The 12,351-nt window shown below is 40.0% G+C and overlaps 1 protein-coding gene across 1 annotated transcript; it reads right to left on the bottom strand.

Moving 5' to 3' along the window:
• Positions 1-9,389: 9,389 nt before the first annotated feature.
• Positions 9,390-11,368, bottom strand: sox14 (SRY-box transcription factor 14). Its single transcript, XM_035653714.1, has one exon. It carries the CDS (start codon positions 10,930-10,932, stop codon positions 10,216-10,218), a length of 717 nt encoding a protein of 238 aa, XP_035509607.1. The 5' UTR covers positions 10,933-11,368; the 3' UTR covers positions 9,390-10,215.
• Positions 11,369-12,351: the final 983 nt, after the last annotated feature.

Below are 12,351 nucleotides of genomic sequence, written 5' to 3'. Positions count from 1 at the left end.
TAACGTTAAACGGTTAGGGCTTTACTGCTCGTGCTTTCTGCCTCAAGGAACTCGCATTGTTGTCATAGCAACATTGGAGGCGTCTCTAGCCAATTTGTTAGCTGGGCAAGCAAAGATACAAAATAACTAATATACGGGGTATTTAAGCACATAAAGGACTGTGGCGACATGCGTAAAATTAACAGTATATGCAGTGCTATGTGTACGACTTCTTCAATTTAAGTTACAAAAAGAACAAAAGTGGCTAAAATATTAGAAAAACCGCAAATGTTTAACTACGTTGGATGTCGGAAGTAGCCATCTTTGGGTAAAACTGAAATCTCGGGGTCCTCTGAGTTCAGGGAACGACTTCAGGGAGTCGTTTTTTCGCGACATCGGAAAGCGTTCTAGTTTGCAAACTTCCGGTCCGGTAACTCAAGGAGAAACGAAAACGGAAACTCGACTCGCAGATCGAGTCGGTGGAAAAAAAAGAAGCGGGCATCATTACAGACCAAAAGGGGATGTGTCTCGGTGACATGTCGCAAAATAAGCTTATGCGATTTTTACACTTTCCAAGGGGGGGCTCCTTGCCATCCAGAATTCTGTTTCTGGACAGTGCCAGGTACCACAGATAACAACTCAGTACATTTAATAGGTTTTCAGTCTTTATATCATTATTGTTGGTGATGGGCTGCTTGTTGGTTTTGCATGCACCCACAGGTTTGTTTACTCTTATTCAGTGCCCTCTTCATTCGTTTGTTCAACCAGTACATTCACTAGCACACCATGCGTGGTGCAGTCTATCATCCATTTGTCACAGACAACATTTATGACACTGCTGATGTCGTTTTGACAGAACATGCTGCAATTATGTATCTCACCAATGCAAGTGACATACTGGATTTGTCAGTGATCAGATGAGTTCTGCTTTATATAAAGATGGAACATGTTTACAATTACGAGCTCTACTTTCAAAAATAAAATCTGATTCTAATTTCAAAATATATATATTTGTTTGGTTATATATTACTCAGGTAAAAATAAAATCTGAAAGCAAGTATCTTACTTGATTGGACCAAATTAGAAGTGCGGGAGTAATGTGAATATTCTGTGGAACCAGATTGTCTGAGTCACGTTACAGTTCATATTCAACATGATGTGTCTTATAAGTGTTGGAGGTTGTGATATGATTATGTGGCGTCTAAAAACAATGTAACAATTGAAACAATGTGAAATTAACCAAGCATCTTGTATGACGCTCACTATCATGTCAGGTACTGGGAGGAACCTGAATGTTACATTATTCAACAATACAGAGAATCAAGCCTCTCTACAAGGCTGATATCTTATTCATCTGCTGCTCTGCGCTTCCTCAAGTATTTGCTGGCGTAATTAGTTGGCATAATCAACACTGTACTGCTTTGTGGTGATAACAGTGTTGTACAGTGCACATCATTTTGTGATGCTATGGACTGAATAGAGAGTAAAGGGGGCACATCTCATTCAGACTCTTGTTCCTGAGCCAAGGTAAATCAATACAGCGAACCAAAAGATTACCGTATTACTCGCCTACAAGGTTTCCTGCAAATTATCTAAATGGCATGCAAATTCAGTCCTAATATATTTAAGAATTTTAAAACAATCACTGTGATTATAAACCAGGGCTGTGAGGCACTCAAGGCCGTTCTTTTGGTTTCATCAGACTGCAGCTGCTCAGTTCAGGGTGTGTCAGGTCATGACAACTTGCATTCATTGGGACTTACAGCATAAATAGGCAAGGACAAACAGAAGTTACCACATCAGAACATGTACATTATCATTGCCAGTTTGCAAATGATAACAGCTAAATTTAATATTCTGCGCAACAGCCAGGCAAATGTTAAATGTTAAAAAAACCTTCAGTGATGTGAGTGCCTAAACAAAACTATAAAAGGTTTATTAATGCTGCAATTGTTATGGGTATTATATTGCAAGATTAGCTATTTTGGCAGGAATTATGTTGTCAGTGGACACTTTACTGATAAATTCTGTGTTAAACTTTTTGTGACTTGCCAGATATGTTAATTGACATTTGTTTCCCTCAAACTGTATTTGTGGTTGCAAATTAGTTAAACATCACTTCTAGTAGACAGGGTGGCAAATAAAATGACTCCTCATGTAATAGGCCATGAGAACTGCTAAATATGGTTTCATATGCTTATAAATGAATAGTGTATAAAACTTTAGGGTGAGACTATGTAAATCCTGCTCAACAGCGGCCACTCTGGCCACGAATGGCAACTACAAGATGCTAAATGCTATTAGGTATCTATACAGTATATTAAGTGTATACATAACAGTAGCACAAGTAGAGAAGAGTCATGCACTTAGTGAACTGACTCAGTAATGCTATTTACACAGCTGTCACATCTGTCTAATGTTTGCTAACATTAGCCACCATTAGCTACTGGTCATACCAGATTAAGCAGTGCAGTAGCAGTAAAACCACTGTGTGGTGGTTGTGGTTGCGGAGTGTATTGAATTGGGGGGGATCTTGCTCATTAAATCAACTTTTCACATGTAAAAGGAGGAATGTATTATTTCTTTCAAAAGTAATAGTCTTGCTTTAAAATACAGAGGCTTGGAATCATATACTATAGAGTCCTAACTGATACATTGATAGGTCTCACTTCTATAATAGTTTTCTATGTTTAAAAATACTTGAGATTTTCATAACCCTGGTGATTTTTTCCAGTATTTTACCCTTTTCTACATATGCTCCCATTAACATTTACAATTGTTTTTGGATTATTTTGTCAAACAAGTAGTTGAAACTTGGATTAAATAACTTTTTTAATCGAGAAATGAAAGATATGCTAGTCAACTATCCCACATCCCTTCAAGAAATAGAGATTAATTTGAAGGTAATCATAAGTGTGAAAATTGCTGTTATCTTCTCACTATTCCTTTGACTGCTAACGGCCTGTCTGGCTCTGAAGTCGTCCCGGTAATAAATATTCATATACCTTTCAGGGTCTTTGTTATGTTGACTACCTTCCATCAGTCTGATCTGTTGTGGCACGAGAAACACAAATGGAGAAAATAAATTAAGAAAAAAAATCTAAGTAAATATATAAATAATAATGACAATGAGTGAACGGGGGGGGAAATTTGGAACATCAAAGGCTCCTCTATCTTTGTAGCATGTAAACAGTGCGTGCCTTCAGTGAGTGGAAGAGCCCTTTTTAATGATCCCATGGAAGATTGCCACATCGACAAGCATCCTGTAATAAATAAAATTAACAAACATTTCTGTAGGGTCTTTTCAAAGGGAAAGAGAGCCCAATGTTTTTTTTTCAGATAAGTGGTCTATACATCCCCTGCTCCTTCCTGATTAGTCTAATCCAGTGAGAAGTGCGTGCAGGGTTTTGATTGAGTCAGCCGTCGAGGACCCCGAGGGGAACCCTCCTGATAAGTGCCTTTACCTTTCACCTCCAGAACCCCACGCACGTCGCTTCGCCATATCCCACTCCCTCTAATCTCATTTGGCCCAGGAAGACATGCTCAGGCACAAGAAGCTACGATTAGCATCCTCTTTACCAAGGGATTCCATGGGCTTGGACTGCCAGTGCTGCCCTCAACCTGAGTCGCTGAAGGCACTAAATCAGCCAGGTAGTTGTGTGTGTGCGCCGTGTGTGTGTGTGCTTCTGCATCCACCGTTCATACTTGTGTGTTTGACAACTTGATATCAGAAGGTGTGTTTCCTCTATTTACCTTCATTGTAGTATGTAAGCTTGAATACTCTTGGTTTTGCCAAACGTGTACCTCTTTATCTTATGATATGACTGCAATGTCAGGGCCGTAGCTGAGAGTTGAGAAATACTGACGTCATGAGTCTCGTCCCCCCCTACACCCTACTAAGACACCAAAGAAATTTTGAATACCAACCAAACTATGTACCAAACAAACAATTTCACATATTATATATTCATTTAGCTGGTCAATTATAGTGTCTGTCATTAGGCTAAGTGGTGAAAACTAAATCCCGTCTGTTGGGTCAAACATTCACATTTTAATGCATTTTGTTGAAAGAACGAAAAAAGAAAAAACCCTACCGGAATTATGCAATCTTAAAAAGATCCAACGTGAGCAATATGTGTGCAGTCAGGGAATGTAAACTCCTCTTCATGCCATTCACAGAAATATTACCAGGGCCATGACCTCCATGTCCTCAATTGTAGAATACAATACAATAAATAACAGAGTGTATGTAACTGTACGGTAGAGTTCACATGGTGATCAACTGAAGATCTGATTTTATCCAACTTTCTATTCAGCATTCACCACACCATCATGTTGTATTTGATTCTGGTATGACACATCATCTAGTGTGTTTTTCTGAGGGGATTTTGTAAAGATTTGTTGAGGAGATTGTTTCGTTAAAGAAGTAAGCTGTGATTAAAGAAAGAGTCATTCGAGGACATGAGCTCATACTGTACAGAGGCTCTGTAAGCTTCCCAATGATTATAGAGTTACCACTGTTAATGTGTGTGTGGAACTGTCCACAATTCAAGTAGAGAAATAAATCACATATCACACACAGCGTTGATCAGGTGATCGCCACAAATATTTTTTTTAAATGTCTTGAATGTATCAAATCAAAAAACAAATCAATGCAATGAATTTTCTGAGAAAAACAACTTTATTTATGAAACTGCAGATAAATGGATAACAGTCGTGGTCATGTGAAGTTTTATATCACACTTTGTGGTGTCTGCATCATACTTGACTTTCAGTAACCTTCTCCAGTGATTTGAGCTCTTCTACAGCATCTTTCAAAGCTGTGCATCCTGGGTCAGGTTTTCATCCTTAGCTTTTTTACTGAGTAGAAATGTGTTTTTATAATAAAGAAATGAAGATAATATCCAAATTGTACTGAATATTTGCAGATCTGCAGAATATGTTTATCTAATTGTTTATGGCAATAAATAATAGGCTTATTAGAATTGTAGAACTTTAATTTCAACTGAGACAATACATTATTTTAAAGAATCACTGACCACAGTGATTCTAGGACACCTCACATCTATGCTGAAAATCTTATAATTTTCTTTTTTAATCAGTGACATAAATGTAGTAGAAAAATTTAACTTTTAAGCATCTGGAGTAATTAATGAGCAAAGACAGCAACAAAAAAACTCATTCATCCACATGATTTGATGTATGGAAAGTTTATGCTGCATGAAAATTCAGAGAGTGGATGAGACACAAAGACACAGCACAATAAGTCAAAAGTAACCGCTGTATGAAATGAAGCACACATACATACACACAAACACATGTGTGACGTCTCACACGCCCACACGTGCTGTAAATTACGACACATGTTTTAATGTATGGAAGCTGTCTGAGCAAGCAGGACATGCATAATAATAAATATGCATGAGAAAATCAAGCAGCCTGATGAGTGGCCTCTGAGTGTGTAGTCACTTGTGGAGTGTGATCACGAGCAGCTCTGAATCAGCAGCTTCTGAGAGTGAAATACTGTCTATAATTTCAAAAAATAGGGCTTCATAATGAGGCAGCTCACTGAATAAACGCTAATCTTTCCTACAGACATGTAGGACATGTGGTTAGAACAGTGGCTCCCAACCTCGGGGTCAGGACCCCTCTGAGGGGTCACGAGATAAATCGGAGGGGTCGCGAGATAAGAAAGATGAAAATACTTCACCCTGCTGCACAAAATTATTGTTTTTTTTCTGATTTTTATTTAATCTGAATGGATAATTGTATCTCTTTGTGTTTCTATTCAAATACAACAATACCAGCAGGTAAAATCCTTCTGAGGTGGAACTCAAGTAGACATTGTTTAATTTTAAGGGGTCATGAGAAGAAAAGGTTGGAACCACGAGTTTAGAAGATGTAGGATTTTTCTGCTCAATCTTGCAGGGGAGGCGGGGGTCCCAGAAACCTTAGACAGTGACATTAACCTGATATCAGTAATCAGTGTTACCCATGGCTTCAGTGAAACACAGTAAGACTTTTTTAACAATATGACGAAAAATAACAAAATAATAATCGCAGTGACATGCACTTATTTATGAGGACTAGATATTAAATTGTAGGATTTCCTGCTTAAATAAAAAAGTAAATTTAAAAAATGTATAAATAAAACATTTGGTTGGATTTTATTCAAAATGTTATTGACAAATGTTGAGGAAATTAAATTATTGAAATATGTAAGAAGTGATTAATTCATGCATTTTAAAGCTTAGGTGAATATTAGCATTATTAATATAGTCCAGTATAGTTATAGTATTAAACACCCTTTGATATATAATAAGGTGAGTAAAAGAGCATGTGTTCTTTCAGAGCGGCCCGGGCAAATATCAGCATCAGCACCAAACACCAGGATCTCTTCAAAGGCCTGAAAAGCTGCAGAGGAGTGAGTTTTATCGGCAAATAACAAGTTAACCAAATTGCATAAGACTGAGAACATTGTTCAGTGTCATAAAACAAGTGCAGAGGTAACTTTTGCGCACACTGTCCGGTGCAGAAAATGAACCTGATGATGGATGCCAGCGTGCAAGCATGCTTCTAAGTGAAGCATGTAATAGTATCCTACCGGTGCTCTCCATATCTGTATCCGATGAACTCCAGAGAATTGACCATATAGGCCCCTGTGCGTGCGTGAGTGTGTGCGCGCCCGATAAATAATAATTTAAAAAAAAAGACATGGACTGTCTTTATATGTGTCGGGGGGAATAAAGTCTTGGTGTAAATCACTTTTCCGTCTGGCACAGCACATTAAACAACCGTAGCATGATTCCTTTTCTCTCAGCTCATCCGTTCCCTTTCTTCTTTATCAGCTCGTTCACGATTTCATTTCTTTCAAATGAGAATTCAGGGACCCCCAAATTCAAGCCCCCGCGTCTTCAAACAACACAACTGTACGGTTTTACTTTTTCTCCCGTCAAAATGGTATCCCAGATTCAATTTTAGATAGACCAGGATTTAGCCAGTGATGATTCTTTTTTTTTTTTTTTTGCTCTTTCGGAGACAATATTTAATATGCTGAAATGAGATCAGTTTTTATCCTCCCCCAAAATAATTTCTCAATATATATTTGTGTCAAATCTCGCGTTGACACGAGCCAAAAAATGAATGCATCTTTGATAAGCGAGCCTGTATTTAGCATATAATCGTCCCTCTTTCCCTCCACCATCATCAGGAGAAGCAACAACAATGACACTGTCATCATCAGCATCATCATCAAGAGTATTTTCCCTTCAATCTCTCCTCGAGGGGACTTTTTCCCCTTTTGATTTAGGAAATTAGTACGCCTTACTACAAAACCACATTCTCAACAGCCACTTATCAAACTCCATTTACTGAAGATGATTTCAGGGTAACATTAAAAGACAATAATGTAAATGACCCATGGCTTTTAATTAAAAATGTCTTCGCCCTCCTCCTCCTCCTCCCGCTATTTTTTGTTTCATCTGTTTTACATTTTCTTTTTCGGGACTTTGAGTGTTGTGCAGCAAAAAAGTAAAAGCGCCTTGCTTTGCTCGGTGTCTCCTCCTCGTTGACTTTTATCGCCAAATGAAGCATATAAATGACCTGAAAGCGCTGGCTGTCGCGTTAAATTAAATAAAATAAAGAACAATTATCCTCTCCTTTTTCTCTGATCTCGCGCTGAAAAGGAGTCCTGGAGAGATAAGGCAGATTGAATTCTCTCTGTTGTGCTCCAATAAAAACGTCAAGGGGGGGAAGAGTTAAAGAGAGATTTAAACCCCCCCTCCCTATAATTTCAAATCATAATTTCCCTCCCATTATACCTCTCAGATGCCGTTTATCGTTAGGGTTATTTATTTCAGGGCGTTGGAACCACAGTCAATTTCCGTGACTAAGTTGGATAATTACAGGTAAGTGAGTGGATCGGCAGGACTTGAATCAGCTTCAATATATTGTAGAAAATATAAAAGCAAACTTGAAACAACAGACATATATATATATATAAATAGGAAGTGGTTATTCGCCTCATTTTCAACATGGAAAAAATATCTACGTCTGCGGTTACTCCTGAAAGTAATTATAATTGTCTAATTTCAAAGTTGAATTAGGATGCTTTAGGGGTTTGATGTAAAACTTCACATTCGGTTCAATGAAGTATCACCCTAATTTACAGCTCCAGATAAGGACTAAGTCTGTCATAAAAATCTGCCCGTCCTCCTCCTCCTCTTCCTCCCTCCTTCCCTCTCTCCTCCCCAGGATTGAATTGCACCTTGGGCAATAGTGCAGAGTCGTGAATCTTAACTTCTCTCAGCATATGTTCCTGGCAGATAAGTAAACAATTTGGATGTGGAATGAATTTTTTAATTAATACTACAGTGGTGTAATGTGAGGGTATATGGCTGTACAGCGCGGTCCGCAGGTCCTCTCCTCCATTAGCGGAGTGGAGGAGAAAGTGCGCTGCATTCACATTTCAATCTTTAAACGCTTGTAGAATTCCTCCTGTTTGGGGCTGCTTTCATTCGGCATTGTCTTAATGAGAGCCAGGCCTATCATTCGCAAGTTTATACAGGTTTAAACGCGTGTGAATGAGTTGATAATAATAGGCTTAGCGGGCTTTTGGCTGCACCACCTTTCTTTTCCTTTTTCTTTTTCTTTTTTTAGTAAACACACACGCAGAGATGTTTGAACCGCACTAGTGGGCTGCTTTACAGCCAGCCAGTAAGTTGCAAGAGGGAGAAAATTCACCTCGCATCACATTGAGTTTATTCCATTAGTTAAACCTATAATTAAGAAGAAGGCTCCCTCCTTGAAGTGATTAAGCAGTCAGACAAGTCGGACGGGCGGAATCCCTCCAGGGAGGCCTCTCCTGAACTGTCAAACATCAAAAGATCACAACCGGTTCATCCCAGTGTCACAAAAACACCCTCACCCTACTGAACATGTCTGGAACCTGTTTCAAACTATTGAAAAGGAAGCAGCAGCCAAACAGAGGCAATTAGAGCCTCGATGAGGAAATGATCGGAGTGGAGGAGAAAGGATCGATTAGGAAAAGGAGGATTGATTTGGATGTTATTGTTCTAGTGCAGGGCGAGTGTGTTAACGTTCAGTCTAAAGCCTATCAACTCTATTGATCAGTTTGGGGGTCAAGTTGGGTCTAGCATTTGGAAATGTCAAAAATCCTCGCAGTTGTTTTGTTATTTTGTTTTAATTGTGAATAATTATTTCCCTTCCAATAATTTATTAAATCACATCATTGTATTTTATTTTAGTATTTTCTTAACATTTTAAATGGATTAAATCAGGCCTTTATTCTGGCAGGTGCAACTTCCCCGCAGCACGTGCACAATATTCCGCTATCTGTGCCATCTCAATCCCCAATAATCTACAAATACAGGAAATTGATAGCGTTGAAGACAGATTGTCTTTATTCGAAATGCCTTTGCTCAGCAATTGAACAAAGAGCAGGAGGTATCAACCTTCTAGATACATTATCCTTTCCATAACATGACAGATTTTAAATTACCATCTTAGATGATAGTACACATAAAACTCCTGGAATTCAAATAGAAGTTATCCTCAAAAAACATAAAAACAAAAATTAAATGACGCGTGTGACTATATTAGCACTGAACCACAGGAAAAATGCAAACTAAAACATTTGGATGTAAATGAATTTTTTTTCTTTTTGTCACCTTAAATAGACCGTCTAGTTTTATGTGCCAGTTTTTGATAAATATAAACAATATGACCCGTATATAATCCGGCCTATGGGTCCTGATTTTGACCCTATCCAGAACATCATAAAATTACGAGTGCCAAAATGTAGACTACTTAGGCCTATACAGGAAATAAGAATGCTAATTGTGCAAGCCAAATTTTCAAAATAAAAGAGTACCCTATCAATAATCAACACAAATCAGCATATCAGCATTGAAATGTACACAATAAATAAAGTTAAAGGCCTCCTTTTTCTGGTTGCCATAAACGTTATAACATTTACATTTCTTACAGTTCACAGGGCACCGTCCTTTACACCAAATCCCAGCTCCTCTGCTCAACTCAGGAACTTGTTGGGTTTCAGGAAAAGTTTGTCTTTTTCTTTCTTTTTTTTTTTTGCCATAACAAGTCCAAGGCAGTTAATACTGTTCATGCCTTTTTAATGGGGCGCGCTGTCCATAATATATTTACATGCATTTCAGTATTCAAGTGAATTTAAAAAAAACAGAAGAGTCTTGAGGGTTACATGGCAGTGGCATGTGCGGATGAATATGGGTCTATCCCAGTCTTGGTCATACCTGGAAAAAGTATGTAGGCCACCGGGGGCTGTAAACTTGACGTTGACCAGGCTGTGCAGTTACACGGGACGACATAGCCCGGGTTCGTGGGCGACGGGTGGGTGTGGGTGTGCTGACTGGGGCACCCAAGGGTGCCGAACGCGCCGTTCTGGTATCCCAACGAGGACGCGTACGGCAAAGTGCTGGTGCTCAACGTGTGGGGCATCTCTGTCATCTTCTGGATGGCGCTGGAGCTGAACTGACTCGGGTCGAGGAAGGAGTAAGGGGTGGACGTCGGCGGCAGAAACGCTCTGGCTTTCTCCGAGTGGCTCAAAAGAGAGTCCGCGGCCGACACGGGAAGTCCCTTCAAGTGATCGGTGTCCCCGAGGTAAGGCAAAGGGAAAACGTACCTGTCCTTCTTGAGCAGGTTTTTGGGTTTGCGCCTCGGTCTGTACTTGTAGTCGGGGTGCTCCTTCATGTGCTGAGCCCGGAGCCTCTTGGCCTCGTCAATGTAAGGTCTCTTCTCAGACTCGGAGAGCAGCTTCCACTCGGCGCCCAGTCTTTTGCTGATCTCCGAGTTGTGCATTTTGGGATTCTCCTGTGCCATTTTCCTCCTCTGGCCCCGGGACCAGACCATGAACGCGTTCATGGGTCTCTTGATGTGATCAGCAGGCTTTGACATCTTCAAAAAGTGTGCGTTTATCCCCCAATGTTAATGACGAGGAAAAGTTCTTATCGGTAGGAAGGGAAACTATTCACCTGTCCAGACGCCAGATACCAGTCATGCCACGTCTGGGGATGTTCTGAGAGTGGGAAACAGCAAAAATCAAATAGAATAAAATAAAAATCCAGAGCCCGGTTTGCTTTTTCCCGAGTTAAAACACTGATGCGCGTTCGTTCAAGTCCGGTTACAACTCTCTTTCAGACCTGCGGCTGGCGATACAGGAAAAAAATACATGCAAGATGCACACACGGTAAAAAAAAAAATCCTCAAAGGTGAAAGCAATGTTCCGCAGTCAGTTTGCAGGAGTCGTAAAAGTGTTATTTTTTTCTGCGACACACTCTCCCTCTCTCTCTCTGAGGTCTGTCGTCAAGCACCTGGCTTGGAAATGAGCGGAAGAGCGTGAATACGAGCCAAAAGCGGTGAAGTTCAAAGGCTGGGCTGGTTTGGTTTCTGCACGCAATCTGACATAATCTGCAGGGCGTTCACTCACCAACCTGAGCGCCCAATCAGCACGAAGACCGGCTATTATAATACCTTCACCAAAAATATATGTACATTACAACATAAACAAAGAGCGGGTGGTAGTAGGAGGAAAAAATAAGGAAAAGATGGGGTGCTGTGTGTGTGTGTGTTGGTGTGTGTGTGAGAGAGATGAGAGTGAGAGAGTGTGTGTGTGGCGAGGGCAGTGAAAATAACTCAGGACGCAACTCGTCCTGATTCCGGTTTAGAAATTGCTTGTAGATGAATTCGCAGACAAACGATGACCTATCAACCTCCTGGTTTCCAGATAAAAGCGCGTGAGCTTCAACCGAAGTGACACTTTACCGTGCAACCAATACTGGTACAGCTACGACAGGACCAATAAAAAAACTAGGAGCACTTCTATGGCTTGGTTCCCCAACAATATGATCATATAGAATAGGCTTGAATTAGGGTTGTTATTTCAGCCTGACATTTTTTATTTGTCGTAAGTGATGGAAGCTTGAAGGCTATAATAAATAGGAGTAATGAAGAAAGATTAGATAATTAGTAATAACAGTAACAGTACATCTGAATACATGCTATTTCATTTTTCCCCTTAAAGAAATGATTGAAATCAAGATCTCCTTTCCCCTTCCTTGGTGATATTAAAACATTGGAGCGCCCTCTGCACCTTCCCCTCGTGGTCTGCTCAAGACATCGTGCAGTGGTTTCAACCGTTGGCCTCCTCCAGCTGCTCCAGCGCTCACGAGTGACCACCCCCAGTGTCCGAAAGGGTTCAGCTTGGTGCTAAGCCTTGCGCGTGCGTAAGGGTGACACACTGACTCTTAAAGCACGCCCACAAATCACTGGAAGAAGACTAGCATTTCCTGTGTTTATGGTTTTTAAAGAAATAAA

This window comes from Morone saxatilis, unplaced genomic scaffold (assembly GCF_004916995.1).
Source record: "Morone saxatilis isolate NCDOM2014 unplaced genomic scaffold, NCSU_SB_2.0 Contig12, whole genome shotgun sequence".
Classification (NCBI taxonomy): domain Eukaryota; kingdom Metazoa; phylum Chordata; class Actinopteri; family Moronidae; genus Morone; species Morone saxatilis.
The sequence above is the reverse complement of the archived record's forward strand: the minus strand, read 5'-3'. Positions and strand labels throughout refer to the sequence as shown.